At 41.5% G+C, this 23,491-nt stretch overlaps 1 protein-coding gene across 6 annotated transcripts in view; it reads right to left on the bottom strand.

The window, feature by feature from the left end:
* The window catches only part of COL19A1 (collagen type XIX alpha 1 chain), a 1,011,804-nt gene that overhangs the window by 112,725 nt on the left and 875,588 nt on the right, over window positions 1–23,491 (bottom strand). For all 6 annotated transcript variants that reach the window (XM_056565831.1, XM_056565835.1, XM_056565834.1 and 3 more), the window contains exon 45: window positions 19,111–19,173. In XM_056565831.1, coding sequence (XP_056421806.1) covers window positions 19,111–19,173 — 63 coding nt within the window. The remainder of the gene's footprint in view (window positions 1–19,110; window positions 19,174–23,491) is intronic.

Genomic DNA, 23,491 nt, shown 5'->3' with positions numbered 1-23,491 from the left:
TATGTTACTATATTATTATGTTATAGGAGTCAGAAGATGACAATTTTAAACATAGTAATTTTGGTGCATGTAGTTGTAATTTTTTTAAAGTAGTAAATTAAATAAAACCTACATAAATTGTGTATCCCTGTAACCATACGCACCTACAGAATAAAGATAAGGTGTTATTTTTACCGAAAATCGCACTGCGTCGAAACGGAATCCTTAAAAAGCCCTAGCAAAATGACATTTTTTTCTTCATTTAACCGCACAAATAATTTTCTTTTGGTTTCACTGCAGATTATGATATATAATAAGTAAAGTCATTACAAAGTACAATTGGTGATGCAAAAAAAAAAAGCCCTTATATGGATCTTTAGGTGCAAAATTGAACGTGTTATGATTTTTAGAAGGAAAGGAGGAAAAAACAAAAGTGCAAAAAGGAAGATTGTTTTGAGTCCTTAACCTGTTGGGGACGAAGGGCGTATGCATACGCCCTTGCGTCCTGGTACTTAAGGACGAAGGGCGTATCCATACGCCCGTGGGAATTTCGGTCCCCGCCGCATGCCGGGCGGGGACCGGGCCGGGGTGACTGCTGATATCTATCAGCAGGCACCCCGTGCAAATGCCCAGGGGGGTCATTAGACCCCCCCATGTCGGCGATCGGCGCAAATCGCAAGTGAATTCACACTTGCGATTTGCGCCGATTCCAGGTCATTACGGGTCTATGGTGACCCGGTGACCCGGAATAGAAGGGGGATCGCGGGTGTCTAAGACACCCACAATCCCCCTAAAGCGATCGGAGTGTGGTGGCAGGGGTGCCACCCCTCCTATCTCTGCTATTGGTGGTCTAGACGCGACCACCAATAGCAGATCAGGGGCGGAGGGGTTTACTTTCGTTTTCCCCGTCCTGCCCTCCCACAATAGGCGGGGCAGAACGGGGAAAATGAAAAGGAGCGGCGCCGGAGTCCACTTACCCCTCCGGAGGCAGCAGAGCGACGGGGATCGGCGGGCGGCGACGGAGATCTGCGGCGGCGTGCGGCAGAAGAGGACGGCTACCGGATGAGACTATAGTGGTCTCTAGACTGTAGCCCTCCAGATGTTGCAAAACTACAACTCCCAGCATGCCCAGACAGCTGTTTGCTGTGTGGGCATGCTGGAATTTGTAGTTTTGCAACAGCTGGAGGTCTACAGTTTACAGACCACTGCACAGTGATCTCTATACTGTCCTCTAGATCTTGCAAAACTACAACTCCTAGCATGCCCACAAAGCTGTTTGCTGTCTGGGCATGCTGGGAGTTGTAGCTTTGCAACATCTGGAGGTCCACAGTTTGGAGATCACTGTTCAGTGGTCTCTAAATTGGAGCACTCCAGATGTTGCAAAACTACAAATTCCAGCATGCCCACACAGAAAACAGCTGTCTCAGCATGCTGGGAGTTGTAGCTGCGTACCTCTAGCTGTTGCAGAACTACATCTCCCAGCATGCCCTTCTGTGATCAGTCATGCTGGGAATTGTAGTTTTGCAACAGCTGGAGGCACACTGGTTGGAAAATACTGAGTTAGGTAACAGAACCTAACTCAGTATTTTCCAACCAGTGTGCCTCCAGCTGTTTCAAAACTACAACTCCCAGCATGTACTGACAGACCGTGCATGCTGGGAGTTGTAGTTTTGCAACAGCTGGAGGCTCACTGGTTGGAAAATACTGAGTTAGGTAACAGAACCTAACTGAAGGTTTTCCAACCAGTGTGCCTCCAGCTGTTGCAAAACTACAACTCCCAGCATGTACTGACAGACCGTGCATGCTGGGAGTTGTAGTTTTGAAACAGCTGGAGGTCCCCCCCCCATGAGAACGTACAGGGTACATTCACACGGGCGTGTTTACAGCAAGTTTCCTGCTCAAACTCCTAGCGGGACCCTCACGGTAACCCGCCAGTGCGAATGTACCCTAAAAACACTACACTACACTAACACCTAATAAAGAGTAAAACACTACATAAACACCCCCTTACACTGCCCCTCCCCCCCAATAAAAATGAAAAACGTATTGTACAGCAGTGTTTCCAAAACGGAGCCTCCAGCTGTTGCAAAACAACAACTCACAGCATTTCAGGACAGCCACCGACTGTCCAGGCATGCTGGGAGTTTAGCAACAGCTGGAGGCACCCTGTTTGGGAATCACTGGTGTAGAATACCCCTATGTCCACCCCTATGCAATCCCTAATTTAGTCCTCAAATGCGCCTGGCGCTCTCTCACTTCGGAGCCCTGTCGTATTTCAAGGAAACAGTTTAGTGCCACATATGGGGTATCACCGTACTCTGGAGAAATTACACTACACATTTTGGGGGGCTTTTTCTCCTTTTACCCCTTATGAAAAGTAAAAGTTGGGGTCTACACCAGCCTGTTAGTGTAAAAAAAAAATTTTTTACACTAACATGCGGGTGTTGCCCTTTACTTTTTATTTTCACAAGAGGCAAAAGGAAAAAAAGACCCCCTAAATTTGTAACGCAATTTCTCCTGAGTACAGAAATACCCCATATGTGGGCGTAAAATACTCTGCGGGCGCACAACAAGGCTCAGGAGTGAGAGTGCACCATGTACATTTGAGGCCGAAATTGGTGATTTGCACAGGGGTGGCTGATTTTACAGCGGTTCTGACATAAACCCCAAAAAATAAATACCCACATGTGACCCCCTTTTGGAAACTACACCCCTCACGTAATGTAATAACGGGTACAGTGAGCATTTACGCCCCAGAAGTGTCTGACAGATTTTTGGAACAGTGGTCCGTGAAAATGAAAAATTAAATTTTTTTGTTTGCACAGCCCACTGTTCCAAAGATCTGTCAAACGTCAGTAGGGTGTAAATGCTCACTGTACCCCTTATTACATTCCGTGAGGGGTGTAGTTTCCAAAATGGGGTCACATGTGGGGGGGGGGTCCACTGTTCTGGCACTACGGGGGGCTTTGTAAATGCACATGGCCCCCGACTTCCATTCCAAACAAATTATCTCTCTAAAAGCTCAATGGCGCTCCTTCTCTTCTGAGCATTGTAGTTCGCTCGCAGTGCACTTGACGTCCAAACATGGGGTATTTCCATACTCAGAAGAAATGGGGTTACAAATTTTGGGGGGCATTTTCTCCTATTACCCTTTGTAAAAAAGTAAAATTTGGCGGAAAAACCAGCATTTTAGTGGAAATTTTTTTTTTCATTTACACATTCGACTTTAACAAAAAGTTGTCAAACACCTGTGGGGTGTTAAGGCTCACTGTACCCCTTGTTACGTTCCTTGAGGGGTGTCGTTTCCATAATAGTGTGCGATGTGTTTTTTTTTGCTGTCCTGGCACCATATTGGCTTCCTAAATGGGACATGCCCCCCAAAAACCATTTCAGAAAAACTCACTCTCCTAAATCCCATTGTTGCTCCTTCGCTTCTGAGCCCTCTAGTGCACCTGCCGAACACTTGACATACACATATGAGGTATTTTCTTAAAACTCGAGAGAAATTGGGTTACAAATTTTGAGAGGATTTTTTTCCTTTTACCCCTTGTAAAAATTCAAAAACTGGGTCTACGAGAACATGCGAGTGTAAAAAAATGAAGATTTTGAAATTTCTTCTTCACTTTGCTGCTATTCCTGTGAAACACCTAAAGGCTTAACACACTGACTGAATATCATTTTGAATACTTTGAGGGGTGCAGTTTTTATAATGGGGTCATTTATGGGGTATTTCTAACCAGAAGACCCTTCAAATCCACTTCAAACCTGAACTGTTCCCTGAAAAATTCTGATTTTGAAAATTTTGCGAAAAATTGGAAAATTGCTGCTGAACTTTGAAGCCCTCTGGTATCTTCCAAAAGTAAAAACTCATTAATTTTATGATGCAAACATAAAGTAGACATATTGTATATGTGAATCAATAAATAATTTATTTGGAATATCCATATTCCTTATAAGCAGAGAGCTTCAAATTTAGAAAAATGCTAAATTTTCACATTTTTCATGAAATTTTTGAATTTTTCACCAAGAAAGGATGCAAGTATCGCCGAAAATTTACCACTAACATAAAGTAGAATATGTCACGAAAAAACAATCTCGGAATCAAATTTATAAGTAAAAGCATCCCAGAGTTATTAATGCTTAAACTGACATGGGTCAGATTTGCAAAAAATGCTCCCGTCCTTAGGGTCATAATGGGCTCCGTCTCTAAGGGGTTAAAGGGGTACTCTGGTGAAAGCCTTTTTTCTTTTAAATCAACTGGTGGCAGAAAGTTAAACATATTTGTAAATTACTTCTATTAAAAAAATCTTAATCCTTCCTGTACTTATTAGCTGCTGAATACTACAGAGAAAATTCTTTTCTTTTTGGACTGCTCTCTCATGACATCACGAGCACAGTTCTCTCTGCTGACGTTATTATAATAACACTTTATTTATTGTTGTCCTTAGTAGGATTTGAACCCAAGTCCCCAGCACTTCAAGGCAGCAGTGCTAACCACTGAGCGACCATGCTGCCCTTAGCATACATCTGCTATGCATGGTTGCTAAAATGGACAGAGATGTCAGCAGAGAGCACTGTGCTCGTGATGTCATCAGTGTTCCAAAAAGAAAGGAATTTCCTCTGTAGCATTCAGCAGCTAATAAGTACTGGAAGGATTAAACATTTTTAATAGAAGTAATTTACAAATATGTTTAACTTTCTGCCACCAGTTGATTTAAAAGAAAAAAGGTTTTCACCGGAGTACCCCTTTAAGGTGAAGATAGGCTAAGTTCTTAAGGGGTTAAAAGACCAGTGATTACTCTCCCTTTTGTTTATTTACTTATTATTCTACCATTATTTTAGTCTATAGAGATAATATCTTACCCCACTAACAGGATGTCACTAATGTGATGAGTAATATTCAATACGCATAATATTTGTGGCTATGTGGTTATGTATCTTGATAAGTGCTGTTGCTATTTCATTCAACCCTATTATGTCTGGTTCTTTACATACTGAATACATATCTATAACATATTTATAATATGGATTCAGGTGAGCTGGTAGTGGTACGGCAGGCATCAGACCAGACCTAACTGACTGCCGGAAGAGCATAATCTGCGCATTTTCCAAATAAAAAACAACATCATAGAAGTCAATTACAAGTCAATGTGATTTACAGGATGTGCTGTGATCCATAACACAAAGGATCTGTCATATTTTTATGGCTATAATAATGTAAGTCGTGCTTACAGTGTGAACAGGGCCTAAGGCAGTAAAATATGACTTATGTATTGTAAACTATAGCTACCTAATCAGTATAGACAAAGAGACTCCTTTACTAAAGATCACATGAGTAAGGCTACATTTAGTCCGTACTGATAGTACTGTGCACTGTCTGCGCATTTATCTGCATTTACTTTGCACCTTATGACTAGTGTTGCTCGCGAATATTCGCAATTCGAATATTATTCGCGAATATCGCATATTCGCGAATTCGCGAATTTTGCGAATATAGCGCTATATAATCGTAATTACGAATATTCGTTTTTTTTTTGTTTTTTTTTCTTCACAGTACACATCACAGTGATCATCCCTCTCTGCTTCCAGCTTGTGTGGTGTAAAGAAGGCTGTAATACTACTGTGTGAGACTGGCGTGCGAACATTCGCATATACGAAAATTAGCATATGCGAATTTTCGCATATGCGAATTTTCGCATATGCTAATTTAGTATGTGCTAATATTCACATATGTTAATTTTCGCATATGCGAAAATAAAGCGAGAATATAACGAATATGCGAATATTCGCGAATATATGACGAATATTTGTCCATATATTCGCGAATATTCGCGAATTCGAATATGGCCTATGCCGCTCAACACTACTTATGACATGTGGTTATTCGTACCCCATGTCATGCGGTATGATACTAGTACAAATTGTTCATGATTTAATATATGTCACATGAATGGATTATCCACAATGGTAGATGTCTGCAAATAAATGTGTGCACTTTATAAATGATACATATGTGGCGGACATCACAATTGTAATTTTCATATATGTGGGATATATTCTTCGTTCAGATAGTGTGCTGTATACATAAATAACAACCAGCTTTGCCCCATTTTTCTGCATTGGATACCCATCTGTTATGCTTAATTTCTGCAATTTATGTGTTTTTAAAGAAAAAATATGGTTCACTAAAGATATGTACTTTTTCATTCAAAGGTGTTGTCTGAGCTCTTCTTTTTTTCCTGTATATTATATTTACTAAAGACCAGCATTTTATACACCAGTCTTTTGAGAATCTCTACTGGAATAAATTCCCCCTAATATATTAAGAGGTGCACATAATCTGAATTTGTCACATGTCTGGCTCTCTGAGCCTAATAATCCAGCCGAAAGCAGCCCTAAGCAATTGACAATCCACTGAATACCGGGAAGCCACGTTCCTACCTGGCAATCCATCTGCCGCCCGTTATTACATTGCGGAGCTGCAGATGGGTCCGTTAGACCCCAGGGATTACTGACATTTAATGTTTAATGCTGTGATCGCTATTGATCACAAAATTTAACCATTTCAATGATGGACATCGGAGCCAGCTCTGATGTCTGTCATTACCGGAAGATGCCAGCTGCTGATAGAAGCGGGAATCTTTCGGTTATGACACGGACCTGACCTGCGGGTCCGTGGCATGTTCTCCTCAACCAACCCCTTAGACCCCAGGGATTACTGACATTTAATGTTTAATGCTGTGATCGATATTGATCACAAAATTTAACCATTTCAATGATGGACATCGGAGCCAGCTCTGATGTCCGTCATTACCGGCAGATGCCAGCTGCTGATAGAAGCGGGAATCTTCCGGTTATGACACGGACCTGACCTGCGGGTCCGTGTCATGTTCTCCTCAACCAACCTATGACGTACTGGTACGTCATATGTTGGGAAGGGGTTAAAGTGAACCTGTTGATAACAAAAACTTTTTATATGATGTAGATAATACCATTATATGTATATTTCTAATATTCATTGGTTAAAAATGTCTATACTTTGGGTCCTACAGCTATTGTCTGTGTGTCTCTATAAGGAGTTTAAATACAGGAAATGTGGGTGGTAAGTTAAGGCTCTGTGCACTGAGGACAAACAGAGATCTGTACACTGAGGACAAGCAGGGCTCTGTACACTGAAGACAAGCAGGGCTCTGTACACTGAGGACAAGCAGGGCTCTGTACACTGAGGACAAGCAGGGCTCTGTACACTGAGGACAAGCTAGGCTCCGTGCAGTGAGGACAAGCAGGGCTCTGTACACTGAGGACAAGCAGGGCTCTGTACACTGAGGACAAGCAGGGCTCTGTGCACTGAAGACAAGCAGGGCTCTGTGCACTGAGGACAATCAGGGCTCTGTGCACTGAGGACAAGCAGGACTCTGTGCACTGAGGACAAGCAGGACTCTGTGCAGTGAGGACAAGCAGGGCTCTGTACACTGCGGACAAGAAGGTCTCTGTACTCTGAGGACAGGCAGGGGTCTGTGCACTGAGGACAATCAGGGCTCTGTGCCCTGAGGACAAGCAGGACTCTGTGCAGTAAGGACAAGCAAGGCTCTGTGCACTGCGGACAAACAGGGCTCTGTGCAGTGAGGACAAGTAGGTATCTGTACACTGAGGACAAGCAGGGCTCTGTACATTAAGGACAAGCAGGGTTCTGTGCACTAATGACAAGCAGGGCTCTGTACACTGAGGACAAGCAGGGCTCTGTACACTGAGGACAAGCAGGGCTCTATACACTGAGGACAAGCAGGGCTCTGTGCACTGGAGGACAAGCAGGGCTCTGTACACTGAGGACAAGCAGGGCTCTGTACACTGAGGACAAGCAGGGCTCTATACACTGAGGGCAAGCAGGGCTCTGTACACTGAGGACAAGACTGAGGACAAGCAAGGCTCTGTGCACTAAAGACAAGCAGGGCTCTGTACACTGAGGACAGGCAGGGCTCTGTACACTGAAGCTGTGTGACATGGCCCTGGTTCACACAGCAATATGATTGACAAGCCAGGAGCCTGCACAGAGCCCTGCTTGTCCTGCCCTCACTTCCTGTATTTGGACTCCTTATAGAAACACACAGGCAATAGCTGCAGGGACAGCATTTTTTCACTCAAAAATTTATGTATTTTTTAATCAATGTAAATAACAAATATACAGATAATGGTATTATCTACATTATATTAAAAGTTTTTGTTAATGAAAGGTACACTTTAAGGCACATAGAGGGACAGGATAAAGAAGGGACATCCCAATAACCATCCACTTTTCACTCCTTTTATGCTAGAATAGTGCAGACAGAAGGTTTTGTGTGCAGAAGAAATCCCTCTCCCTCCTACATATAAAGCATAAGGTGAGCTATACTAGTACTCATAGAGTCATGGGGGCACCACTGTCCTTGATAAACAAGTCATATCAACCACACACTCCTGACTCACCATTCTCGTCTGTATCAAACAAGCAATATCAAACAAACCATAGAACAAACCATAAAAATTCCCAATCCACATTTCAAAAAACGAATTGATACAAAGTCAAGGTACCCACACAGGACATAGACGCCTCTTCATCCTAAAAACAGAAAGCTTACCTAATAGAAATGCTTTACTGTCATAAAATGCTATACACTTTTTAACACTTTCCCATGAATTCCCTAATCACCAACATCATCTCACCCCTTGTGCTTCCCTTACAGGTCCTTTTACACCCATTATACATATGCTTCCAGGGTACTTAATTCTTTTGCACAAAATAAAATGCTCAGTACTACAAACACAGCATATAATCCCATATTTGTCAGGGACACAGTAGCTAGCACTATACATATATTTAGCTGTGAATATGTTCTTTTCTTGTATTCACAGTAAAGAAGCACATTTATTCCATTTGCTTTGTAGTAGCCGAACCCATATATCATGTATTGCCATTACCAGAGCAGAGTTTTCACTGAATATTATGAGCAGACTGAGAAAACTATTGAGAATGTAGAGAAAAGAAAACTGCAATGTGAATGCTTTCTAATGGATGCCAATCCTAAATAAAATATGTAATAGGCTTGAATGAAAAGGGTAAACCAACAATATGGTGCATTATGTAACATTATTCTCTTATGCACACACAAGGAAAGCCACTAGATGGTAGTGTTGGATTTATGAATACAATTATTTTCAGATTGAATGTCCGCAATGGCTAGAATACTGTGGAATCAAAGTTCATTGCAACTTTCTCCGATTAAATTATCAATTGATACGCTTGTGGGCTAAATAAGAAGTGTAGTGTCCCTGAGTTTTATGGCTTTCAACAGTTAAATAGTAGAGGCTCTACTGCACCACTGTTTTGCTGTTTGCAATTTGGCAGCTGCAGAATCCAGTGTAGATAAACCAACCCTTAAAATGCTGCTTATTCGCTCATGTAGAAAGCACAACATGGTAGGCAGTACACTACCTATGTAACATTTACAGCCTCTTATCTGTTAAAAACTATGAATGACAAGATAATAATAGCATTAGCTGTGGACTCTACTGCATTATAAATGTTTACACCCCAGTTACACAAGTAAATGCTGCATAAAGTTCTCAAATAAAACTACTGCTCAAAAAAATAAACAACACACTGTAACGCCAAATCAATCACACTTCTGTGAAATCACACTGTCCACTCAGGAAGCAACACCGATTGACAATCAATTCCACATGCTGTTGTGCAAATGGAACAGACAACATGTGGAAATTATAGGCAATTAGCAAGACACCCCCAATAAAGGAGTGGTTCTGCAGGTGGTGACTACATACCACTTCTCAGTTCCTATGCTTCCTGGCTGATGCTTTGGCCACTTCTGAATGCTGGCGGTGCTTTCACTCTAGTGGTAGCATGAGACAGAGTCTACAGCCCATACAAGTGGCTCAGGTAGTGCAGCTCATCCAGAATGGCATATCAACGAGAGTTGTGGCAAGAAGGTTTGCTGTGTCTGCCAGCGTAGTGTCCAGAGCATGGAGGCGCTACCAGGAGACAGGCCAGTACATCAGGAGACGTTGAGGAGGCCGTAGGAGGGCAACAACCCAGCAGCAGGACCACTACCTCCGCCTTTGTGCAAGGAGGAGCAGGAAGAGCACTGCCAGAGCCCTGAAAACGGACCTTCAGCAGGCCACAAATGTGCATGTGTCCACTCAAACTGTCAGAAACAGACTCCATGAGGGTGGTATGAGGGCCCGACGTCCACAGGTAGGGGTTGTGCTTACAGCCCAACACCAGGGAGGATGTTTGGCATTTGCCAGAGAACACCAAGATTGGCAAATTCGCCACTGGTGCCCTGTGCTCTTCACAGATGAAAGCAGGTTCACACTGAGCACGTGACAGACGTGACAGAGTCTGGAGATGCCGTGGAGAACATTCTGCTGCCTACAACATCCTCCAACATGACTAGTTTGGAGGTGGGTCAGTAATGGTGTGGGGTGGCATTTCTTTCCATGTGCTTGCCAGAGGTAGCCTGACTGCCATTAGGTATCGGGATGAGATTCACAGACCCCTCTTAATGCAAGACAATGCTAGACCTCATGTGGCTGGAGTGTGTCAGCAGTTCCTGCAAGATGAAGGCATTGATGTTATGGATTGGCCCACCCGTTCCCCTGACCTGAATCCGATTGAGCACATCTGGGACATCATGTCTAGCTCCATCCACCAACCCCATGTTGCACAACAGACTGTCCAGGAGTTGGTGGATGCTTTATGCCACCTCATCAGGAGCATGCCCAGATGTTGTAGGGAGGTCATACTGGCACGTGGATGCCACAAACACTACTGAGCCTCATTTTGACTTGTTTTATGGACATTACATCAAAGTTGGATCAGCCTGTAGTGTGGTTTTCCACTTTGATTTTGAGTGTGACTCCATATCCAGACCTCCATGGGTTAATAAATTTGATTTCCATTGATAATTTTTGTGTGATTTTGTTGTCAGCACATTCAACTACAGTATGGAAAGACTAAAGTATTTCATACGACTAGTTCATTCATTCAGATCTAAGATGTGTCATCTTAGTGTTCCCTTTATTTTTTTTGAGCAGTTTATAATGGAAAATGCTTAAAGGGTAGCTCCCACCATCCTCTTTTTTTTTTTTTCTGTCCCTGCCTATTGCCCATCTATCCCTAACCCCCTCCCTGCCTTTATTTATTTTTTATTATGTTAAAAATGGCATTTTGTCTGCCTGGTAGTGTGCTCACTACCAGGCAGACTTCCCCAGCAGGCACCACGTCACTGATGCCTGCTGGGGGCCGAGTTCCGCCCATAGTTCTCCTGACAGGGTGCCTCCAGCTGTTTCACCACTACAACTCACAGCATGCCCTGACATCTATTTGCTGTCAGGGCATGCTGGGAGTTGTAGTGGGGAAACAACTGGAGGCACCCTTTGTTGGAAGACACCCAGCCCCCGACCAATATTGCCCCCCCCCCCCTCCCCCTCACCTGTGCCGGACCATGAGCGGGGGTCCGTAGCAAGCAGCAAGTGTATGCCCGGCTTCCTGTCATGCCCGTACACTCTGGAAACTGTCTCTATGTTTCTGGAGGATTGAAAGTCCTCCAGAACCATAGAGAGAGTTACCAGAGTGTAGGAGCATGACAGGAAGCCGGGCATACACTTGTTGCTCCATATAACGCGCTCCCCCCGGCAATGACAGGACACAGCTGCAAGGAGCAGTGAGGAGGCGGCGTATCCCCACAGGAGCCACGGCTGTAAGCAGAGGTAAGAGCCATGTTCCTCCCTGCTGCAGGGAGAATATGCAGCAGGGAGGCGGCCAGTGTGAGAGTCCAGGGAGCCAATGCGCAGCCCTGGATTTCACTGTGCTCGCTCTCGCCTGTTTGATTGACAGGCGGGAGCGAGCACCGCAGTGACTGGAATTTTGACTCATTTGCCAGGCTCAAATGAGACGAAATTCTGTAGTGACGTCACTGCCGAATGCATTCGGCCACTAGGAGGGCGACCCCTAGTGGCCGAATTTAAAAGTGATTTTAAACTGGTTTAAAATCACTTTTTTTAATTAAACTATATTAGAGATATGTTGTAGTACTTAAGTACTACAACATATCAATTTTTTTATTTCATGACAGTGCCCATTTAATACAATAAAACATAGATAATTGTCCTTAACCCCTTAAGGACTCAGCCCATTTGGACCTTAAGGACTCAGACAATTTTATTTTTACGCTTTCGTTTTTTTCCTCCTCCCCTTCAAAAAATCATAACTCTTTTATATTTTCATCTATAGACTAGTTTGAGGGCTTGTTTTTTGTGCGACCAGTTGTCCGTTGTAATGCCATCACTCACTTTACCATAAAATGTATGACACAACCAAAAAAAATACTATTTGTGTGGGGAAATTAAAAAGAAAACTGCAATTTTGCAAATTTTGGAAGGTTTTGTTTTCACGCCGTACAATCTATGGTAAAAATGACATGTGTTCTTTATTCTCTGGGTCAATACGATTAAAATGATACCCATGATTATACACTTTTCTATTACTGTTGCGCTTAAAATAAATCGGAAACTTTTCGGGATCGCGGGTGTCCGCCATTACCGGCGGGTCCCTGGCTACTATCAGCAGCCGGGTCCTGCCGCGCATGATGCCGGCATCGCTCCGATGCCCGCGGTTATGCTCAGGACGTAAATGTACGTCCTGGTGCATTAAGTACCACATCACCAGGATGTACATTTACGTCCTGCGTCGTTATGGGGTTAAAGGCTGGATAGTTCATGACACCAGGCAGATCATACAATTAAACTTGCATACGCCCCCACTCATTATTTCAATTCAGGCAACCAACTTAGAAGCAGAGTCGGATTTGTCATTTAACTCTTTCAGTCTGCGTTAAAGGGTTTTTCACCCTTCTGAAAAAAAATATATATTTTGCTTCTGGGGTAAAAAAAAAATGCCATACCTAGCTAGCCCCCATCCCCAGCTGGTGTCCCACAACTTTTATTCAGCTCTGTCTAGTCCCCAAATCTTTTGCTTTCTTCCTACTTCTGAAACGTGTACTCCGTGTTCGATCTGCTGATTCAGTGGTGTCCTGTCTCGGCCAGTGATTGGCTGAGCCAGCAGATCCTGTTTTGGGTGCTCGTCTTGGAAACAGGAAAAAGAAAGAAGATTTGGTGACTGAGTGAAGCCCAACGAAATCTGTAGGGGATTGGGGATAGGTAAGTTATGCTTTTTTATGTTTCACTCACCCCTACAGCATATTTTTTTAATAAAATGCTACAGTATACTAGTAATAAAGTGGCTTTATCTGCAATCTAACAACAGATTTAAAATATAGCATTATCAAAATGAGGGGTGTCAAAGGAAAAAGACGATTACTTTTTGTTCACATGGTCCGTTTAATGATATACAACATAGCATGATCTTGTAAATTGAGGTTTAAGACCCTATTTAATCACATTTTCACGCACTACCAGGAGTGTATTAAAACATATCCAAACACCCAAACAAAACCTACTTTTTTTTGTGGCCAAAAAACTGTGAGGCTAAATGTTACTTGCGAATCAATAGGGGAACATGACATTTTGGCGGTTTTCTGTTGGTAGACTGCTATAGGAAGCCCTACCCCCTGCAGTGTATATTTAATAGTGGTATTTTTCTGGCAAATTCTTTAATAGAACTAAAATAAAACGATAAAAGAATCACATATCCTGTTAAGAAAAAAAATGTCTATACTAAAAAAAAAAAAAAAAAAAAAAAAAAACACCACCACAAAAACTGCATCTTGGAAGTGAAAAATGAGTGGCCATTTTTTTTGTGGCATTTTATTAATGCCCATAAAAACATCACAGAAAAGTTGTGTGTATTCCCAGCCTTACACCAGCATGTGATTTTTTTTGTGGGACACAAAAATGTAGTAGATATTGGAAGTGAATGTCATGTTATTTACATTAAATATTAGTACTGTTTAATTATGATGAGGAGTACATATCCTGATACTATAGATTGGTGCTGTTTTTTTTTGTATTTAATAATGATTATTGTAGTTAAAAAAAAAACAATCATGGTAAAAATAAAGATCATATATCAGAATGCAGGATAATATAGCTAATATTCACAGCATTGTCTAAAATAAGCCTGGCAGAGGCTGTGGACGGACACTATCACGTAAAGGCTTCATTAGAATTTTCTGAGTATATGCACAGAACAACACGTCCTGACCGAGACCAAACAGGAAATAAGGTGATGGAACATTGTTCCTATCTGACAGAATGTCAGATGGGATCAAAAAGGAGATTAGAGGGAAACAAACTGGGATTGCAGCCAGATGTCTGCTGACGGAGCAGAGAGGGTTTACCTGACTTCGGATTGGAAGACGCAAGTCTAGAGGAGGCCTGTGTAAATGAATGTCATTTCAGGAGACTAACTGTAGACATCATTTCAAAAAACAATAAGAGGACAATTTATCATCGTGTTGTGGCTGCATAGCTGGTAACACTGATAAAAACAGAACATCACTGCTGGCTGGACTGTTTTCGTGCAATTTGTGCACCTGCTTCCCAGCTGGGAGAGCGTGTTGCTTTGTGCTGCCTAATTGAAATGTGATATTGATCTGTGCTTGGCGTAATAATGTTTTTCATACTATATCTATACATGGAGCATACAATCTGACACTATTGCTTGTTTGCTTCAACAGGAAAACAAATGACCCACATAGACCAGTATGATGGGTAATGAAGCAAATCGGGAGCTGTTTCAACGGAGAGGCGAATTTCACAAAGTAAACAGGCACATTTAATGGAATATTCAAATAGGACAAAAGAAGAACAGGAAGCATTAGGAGAAAAACAATATACACGGGTGGAGGGATGCACCTGTGTTTATTACTGCAGAGCGCAACGCATGAATGAGTATCATGTATATATATAATGCATGCGTTCTATTAGTATCAATGGCCCAGATTTATCAAACTGTGTGAGAGAAAAATTGTAGCTATTTTCCCCCAGCAGCCAATCACAGTTCAGCTTTCACTTTACCAGAGTTTTTTTTAGCTGAACTGCGATTGGTTGCTGTGGAAAAATCTCTACAGTTTTTCTCTCACACAGTTTGATAGCCAATAGACAGTCTGGGCCAATATCTTTATATATCCATCTGGGAGAGAGAAATTAAATGACTCAGTCAATCAGATCCGGCATTCTTAGAATAGTAGAATATAATGGAAAATATTTTGATCTATTGATATTGAACATAGCAATGGGATACCAGGGCCGGTTTTAGGCTTAGCGTGGCCCTAGGCAAAACCAAAAGAGGGGCCCCAAAAGTCGTAATATTGCACTAACCAGATGTGCACATTTTTGGTCACTTCAAATACCATAAAAAATATCTAAAAAGCAAACAAAAATAGAACCGATAAAAACTACAAATCAAAGAGCAAAAAATTACCCTTATACATCCTCATATACAGAAAAATATGAGAGTTATAGGGATCAGAATAGTACAATTTTATGTTTTTGTATAATTCCCCTACATTAGGTTAGCTGTATAGTCCCCCCACATTAGGTTGGCAGTATAGTTCCCCCCCCCCCCCATTAGGTTGACAGCATAGTTCCCCCACATTAGGTAGGCAGTATAGTTCCCCCACATTAGGTTGGCAGTACAATTTCCCCCACATTAGGTGCAGTATAGTTCCCCCACATTAGGTGCAGTACAGTTCCCCTACATTAGGTGCAGTATAGCTCTCCACATTAGGTGCAGTACAGTTCCCCCACATTAGGTGCAGTAGAGTTCCCCCACATTAGGTGCAGTATAGTTCCCCCACAATTGGTGCAGTATAGTTCCCCCACATTAGGTGGAGTATAGTTCTCCACATTAGGTGCAGTATAGCTCCCCACATTAGGTGCAGTATAGTTCCCCCACATTAGGTGCAGCATAGTTCCCCACATTAGGTGCAGTATAGTTCACCCACATTAGGTGCAGTATAGTTCACCCACATTAGGTGCAGTACAGTTCCCCACATCAGGTGCAGTACAGTTCCCCCACATTAGGTGCAGTATAGTTCCCCCACATTAGGTGCAGTATAGTTCTCCACATTAGGTGCAGTATAGTTCCCCCACATTAGGTGCAGTATAGTTCCCCACATTAGGTGCAGTATAGTTCCCCCACATTAGGTGCAATATAGTTCCCCCACATTAGGTGCAGTATAGTTCTCCACATTAGGTGAGGTATAGCTCCCCACATTAGGTGCAGTACAGTTCCCCCACATTAGGTGCAGTACAGTTCCCCCACATTAGGTGCAGTACTAGTTCTTCAGCCAAGCTGTTTGCCATTTTTGTTAAACGAACAATAAGCCATAAGGTAATGTTCCTCATCCTGTGAACTAAAAGTCAAAGGTGGCTCCTGGGCCCCATATCATTGATATTTATTTCCTTGATCAGATTCATGGAACAAACACTTACTGTAGAGGGGTTTTTCCTACAAAAACATTTATCACCTCACCTATTTTAGGTTCCTGCGAGTACTCCATTTTCCCCAACCTTTTTGAGGAGGAGTTATATGTAACAGTAGTCCTTAGCCACTCCATAGAAAAGATTTTTTTTAAGTGAGCAGTGGGGCTCTAACATGTATTAACTGTCCTTTGGAAGGAGTTCTTTAACACTAGGACAAATGCAATCAGACTGCACCAGCAGTGTTACTGACTCTGGTCCCCTTTCATACTTTTTTGGTTGCTTAATTTGTCATTGTTCATAAATGTTGGTAGGTTGGAAAGTAAAAACTGAGAAGAAGTTGTTTTGCAGGAGTACTTAGCATGTAGATAAAGTATGCGTCCTTCCTTAGATTTTCTCATGGCACACTATATCCCAACAATATGTTCCTGGGCAATCTCATTTTCCAAGAGATAATGCGATCTGGAGATGTATGTCCAGAATTCCCATAGACTTGCATGGGAAATCCGGACAAACGGCTCCTGATGATGTTATCTCGGGGATGGTCTTGAGTTACAAGATTGGCAGGAGTTTTAAACATATCATGCCACCAGACATCAGGACAGGTACTCCTTCACAAAGAACATGATTTAGCATTACTGTGTTAGAAGCTGTATATGTTTTGTGTGTCTGTGTGACCTCCTCTTAGTTACATTGTAATTTGCAGCCTGTTGAGGACTCTGCTAGCATGTTGTATTACTGCATTGAGATTGTATTATAAGAAGTTCAAATCCTTAAAGGGGTTATCTGCTTAATAAAAATTATTTCAAATTGTTCTTCTCTAGCAAAAAGGTTAACTTAATCCCTTTCATGTTTTGGCCCATTTAGACACTTCCAGGAGCCTCTTACCTCCAGGAACTAGTATTAATCATGTTTCTGTTGTCCTCTCCATTTCATCTCCCTTACTCTGCAGCCCCTATCATCCAGAGACGGAGCCCACATGACTATTTACTTGTGTCATCATCTCAGCATGCATGGCCTCCCTTTGTGACGACTCAGCATCATGTGGTAAAGGAGGCACTGCATGTAGTGCTCACAATGGCCAATAAAATGTACCTGGCAATCAGACATGGGTCGCACTGACTGCCATGATTTGTAGGTTCAAGATGGAGTGTGCACTGAAAACTAGCAGAAGGACATAGGAAATTTGGGGACACAGGATGTTGTGATATTGACAAAATAATACACTATTGGGCATCACTAAGGTCATACCTTGAATTCATAACCTCCTCAACTAAATGTAAGTAAAGGTAAGGGTGGACATATTTTGTCCAAATACAAGTAGAATTTAACTTTTTATAGGAATTATAAACCTTAATTTAAAAATAATAATAATGATAATAAAAAAACATATTATATATATATATATATATATATATATATATATATATAAATAACAATGTGGATACTAAAACACTAACAAGCTATACAGTTCTTTTTTTTCTAAGTAAGGGATGAGAAGAGAAATTTTGCTATTGTTCAGTAGTATTTCTTTCTGTCACGAATAGAATTTTAATATCAGCTAAAAGATACATAATGATGCAGAAAGCATGACTCATTCTATGGTTTCTATGACAAGAGGCTCTTTTGTAGACGTTGGTGTATGTGGGTGGGCAATATGTCCGTGAAGACAAGCTTTGCGCACACACTGTTAACAGTCTTGTTTATCCCAGGTTCTTTCAAAAGAGTTTTATTTTATTGCTGAATTTTGGAAACAAGTAGTATATGCTAGATATGTACACAAAAATTATGACTATACTTTATCTATTTTATGAACTTAAACTGAATATGCCAGTAGGATTTCGGAGTAAAAAATGTAAGTGGGGGACCCTCTCACTCTAGTGATCAGTGAGAGAGAATCCCATTGCATTGAACGTTATGGATTCCACCTTCACTAAATGAAGAAACATATTAATATTCATGTAGCACCACTGAATACGTTAGTACATGCAAACCATAACACTTGGTAACATTTTGAAACAATTACAAACGGTGGTGTAGTACACATAAGTGAAATATTTATGATGAGTTACAATAGGTAGGATTTGCCTCTACAAGGTTCCAGTGTATGTGAGGGACTCATCTCATCATTGTAGGTTTCTCCCTTAGCACAGTCATTACACAAAACAATTATAGAAGTATTTGTGTCACAGGGTCTAGTCAAAAATGATACCGATATGTTGACTTATATGTGAATGGGCCAAAAAAGAAAAAAAATTGCTAATGTTAAAGAAGTAATCCAACCCTACACTGGTAGCTTAATAAAACCATTATTACTAAGCTCCTGCTTCTTTGCTGGGTCCCGTTGCTAGCAAACAGTAGCAGTGACGTCACAAAGCTCCACCCATGCCCCAAGTCGGTCCCGGAACAGAAGATACTGAAGAAAATAGCGGGAGAACAAGAGCACAAAACGAGATCTGGTAAGTATGGTTGTAATCATTGTCACCTGCACTACCTATCTGTACTGACAGGTTAGTGCAGGTGAAACTGATGACATATATTTTTTAAAGGGCATAATTTCTGACAATACATGAGATAATTATTTCCACTGGAGTGCTTTCCTAAGAGCCACATCTTATTGCTACATATATTATGCTGTAACTTGTGTGATTGTTTATGACATACAACAATAACATGCAATGTATAAACACTCACTGATGGTCCTTGAGGTCCTTCAGGTCCTGGGAAACCAATATCTCCAACTGGACCTCGCTCACCCTAAAAACATAGATAAGTTAATGTTCTAGCGTTTGATAAAACATAACACATAAAGTGTGAAAGGAAAAAACAAACAGAACATAATTTATATAAAGGAAACATTTGTATAAAACACCTGGAATTTTTAAACGTCATTAATTTAATATGATAATATTGATCAAGACTAGAGATGAGCGAGTCAAGCTCAGTTAACCTAGTCTAGCTCAGAACTTTGGGGTGACAGCAGCTCGTCAAACTTTTGAACATTGACAGGCTCAGCTCGTGCGAGTCTGGCAATGGTGTGATAATAGCAGAAGGGATGAGGAAGCCATGTAGTTTTGGCACCTGAATGAAAGAAGTAAGTAATGGGAACACTATGAAGACGTCAGAGTAGCCCAGCATACATTGCAGCTATCAGCAAGTTCACCCGACCCTAGAATATCATTACTTTATCATACTTTGCATTATGTGCCACACAGTGACAGTGAGGACACAGCATAGGGTGGAAAAAGAACTACTGGTCCCAGAAAACCTTCAATTTCAAAGCAAGTTAAGCAAAGCTTAATGCATTAGTGGGCTGACCTCAGACAGTGACCTCCCGTCACCTGCAGTGCTGTGTCCAATTGGTGCACTACACATCCTCGCTAGCAGTGAATGAGCCCATAAATGCTATCACATTACAAGAGGAGCATCAACATAAATATGCATTTCTAGCACTGAGAGGGAAAGTTGACTAGTAGGTGAGTGAAAAATCACCCCAAAACATAAAAAAAAACTCTAAACCTTTTTCAATAAAAACAATATGTCTGAAGGATAGTATAGCCCTTGTGGACTGGTTGACTTGTTCATGGTCTTTTCAGGAGGAGGAATGAGAGTCTGACAATGTGACATTGAGCCAGTTATATGGCGCTGTGGAAATGTCCTTCCTAGACAATCTGTTCCTTCATCTCTGCCTTTGCTTCCCTCACCTAGTGCTAAGCAGAAAGATACCATTAGCAATGAGGAGGAGTTGTGTGAGGACAGTGATAGGGATACTGTAAGTTATCATGCTGAGAGGGAACAAGGAGCCCACGATCAGACATTAGACGTTCATGGAGAGAGGAGTGGCAGGGACAATGAGGAGGAGTTTGACAATAACAATGTACTGTTGCACAGGACATGGGAATCAGGTAAGGAGGTGACATACACAGAGCAGGAGGGTGGTGATTCTTTCAGCAAAGAAGAGCATAGTCTAGGTAGGGCCAGAATACATGTTATATGTAACAGAAGTAGGCTTGATGGCCTGATCAGTTCAGGTGACAGAAACGTTGTTGCACCTATAGGCTTGAGAAAAATACCTTCCAGAGGAGGGTAGTGGTGCACCTGTCTTATATTCTGCCACATTGGAATTATTTTCTAACTTACCAGTGAAGCATTTTGCTGTTTCTGTAAACATTAGATAGCAGGGAATGAGTATAGGGGCTACATCTCTACCTAGACACAGAGTGGCATCACAAAGCCACATGGGACAGTGGAGGTGCCCCACAATGTGATGAAAACCTTGCACCTGCTGCTGCTCCCCTCCAGATCCCACTCAGCTGTACAGCAGCCAGGCCTCATCCACATTTTTTGTCTTGTCCTCATCAGTGTCCTGTCCTCCTCCCCTATCCCATTAGGTATCTATTGGAGAATTTATGTTATACAGACAACAGTATTCATTTAGTCCCCCTGTTGTAGTGCACTTTAATCTTGCATCTTGTTGAGAAGCTACACAGCCAGCTTGCCACGGCTTTCCAGCACCAAACATCTGCCAAAAGGGGTCCAGTCACGCTCCCCGCAGAGTCAACACTCCACTCCCTCTGCTAGTACTACCCCAGCAAGAGGCAGAAGCAGCAGTAGCAGCAGCAGGATCTTCCTATTGTAGTACATAGTGATAAAAATGTTACATTCGGTATGCCGCTATGACATGAATATGTTACTATGTTACCATGTCACTTAATGGTTAAAATTAATCAGGCATGGATCAGTGAGGAATTTAAACCTCCTGTGCCAGATGCTACTGATTAGACAGTACTATCACCACCACTGCTGTTTGCTTGCTACTACAACCACCAGTCAACCACTGTCTGCTGTGTGCTGACTACTACGACAAATAACAGTCCACTACTGCCAGCTGTCCTGTCCACTGTTTACTACAACTCCTAACAGTCCTCTACTGCCTGCTGTACACTGACTACTACATCTCCCAGTTCAGTAACAGTTCACCACTGTCTACTGTGTGCTGGATACTACAACTCTCACCAGTCCACCACTACCTGCTGTATGCTGGTTACTACACCTCCAACCAATCTAGCACCAGACCCTTGCAGCTCCTTCTCATAGTCAAGATTCTGTGGCCCCACTGGTTTACACCATGATAACCCAGTACTAGTGATTTTAGTTCCTCAGAGAACAAAAAATCAGAAATATCCCCAATATACAGAGTGTGTCTTAAAGATGCAGCTTCTTTTAGCAAGCCTTTGACATTCCATAGTGTAACTGCTTCCCTTATATCCCTTCCCCTTCTACATTAATCCTCAGAAGCTGATCCCTTCATTGCATGTATCCCCCATATTCCATACACTCGTATGCTTTTTATTTCTGTTAATTCAGTGTCTGAAAGACTGGATGATTGTGTTTGCACATACATATTGTAAAACGCTGGAGAATATGTTGGAATATATTATCATCATTATATTATAGCCTAAATAAAAGCGAAACATTGGACAGGGTAATGTCATGTAATATGAGTGTGCCATGCTATCTCTTCTAAGCTTCCAAGTAAAAGCACAGATTCCAAGTTTTCCTGGCATCTTATGTACATATGTGCTCATTGTAATTGAAATATAGAAATGACTGCAACATTTACCTCTACCATGCTGCATTTGCATTGGTAGCTTTTGAGTCATAATTCTCTTACAGCTTGTCTAACATATCATTTAGATAAAAACATTCATAAAGGTATGTATGAACACAGATTTGTTTCCAGCTTTTATATAGATGTATCTATATATGTATGCTTCTGTAAAACCAATTTTAATGAAATTCTATAATAATCATAGTGACAGCACAGGTTGAACATTCATTTTTGATGTATTGTGTTTTGTGCTCACATAGATAGCTACTATATGTGTGAGCCTGTCCTTTTAGACAAAAAGACACAAAATAAATAAAATGTTAAATACAAAATGACCATAGATAAATCAAAATGGTGATGTATATATTCCTAATACTCTGTAATATAATAAGAACTACACGGCATGTGAACAGTGGTATGTAATTGAGCAGATATTCTGCTGAAGTATTCAGAAATCAGGTCATGACTCATTAGTAATAACAGTCAGATTGTCAATTTATTGCATCCCTGTAGCTTAGCTAAATTAACCAGAAACACAGAGGTATTAACAGGACAAAGTACCTTACATATCCCTCATAAATTGTAGCAATACTCTAAATATAGAAATGTATCTGGGTATTACGTAAAGGAAAGAAAGAGAACGTGGAAACATGCAGTTCTAGTTTACAATACAAACAATGGATGTTGACCTAAGACTCGAGTTATTGAATATTATTTTCCTTATTTCTTATATTTCCAAGACGAAGATGAAAATACACATGTTGTACCAAATTACAGCATACAATGCATTCAGACAGTTAAGATCCTTTAACTTTTTTCAGATTTTGGTATGTTGCAGCTTTGTGCCAAACTAAATAAAAAAATGCAAGTTTACCACATGATTCTGCATTTAATACCCTATAAAGAGAATATGAAAACAGAATTCTGTTTACCTAAACAATTTAAAAGGGGAAAAAATAACATTTTGTATGGACATAAGTATTCAGACCATTTACTATAACATCTGAAATTTAGCATCGGGGGTCTGCCATTTCCCTTGATCATCTCTGAGATGTTTCTACAACTTGATTGGAGTCACCTGTGGTAAATTCAGATGATTGAACAGGATTTGGAAAGACAAAGCCTCATCTGAGCTCAGAGAATTGTGTGGGGGCACAGATCTGGAGGAGGGTACAAAAATTTCTGCATCACTGAAAATTTCCAGGAGCACAGTGGCCTCCATAATTCATTTTCATGGCAGAAGTGTGAAACAGCAAGGACTCCAAGAGCTGGATGCCCCCCAAACTGAATAATCAGGGGAGAAGGGTGTTGTAGTCACTCTGACTAAGGTCCAAAGATCCTGTGGAGTTTGCAAAAAAAAGCCCCTTTTGGCCTCAATTCTAAGAGTCATGTCTGGAGAAAGCCAGGCACTGCTCATCACCTGCTAGTCAGGGTTTAAGGAAAGCTGAATGGAGCAAAGTACAG

Source organism: Hyla sarda, chromosome 3, assembly GCF_029499605.1.
Source record: "Hyla sarda isolate aHylSar1 chromosome 3, aHylSar1.hap1, whole genome shotgun sequence".
NCBI classification, from domain to species: Eukaryota; Metazoa; Chordata; class Amphibia; order Anura; family Hylidae; genus Hyla; species Hyla sarda.
The sequence above is the reverse complement of the archived record's forward strand: the minus strand, read 5'-3'. Positions and strand labels throughout refer to the sequence as shown.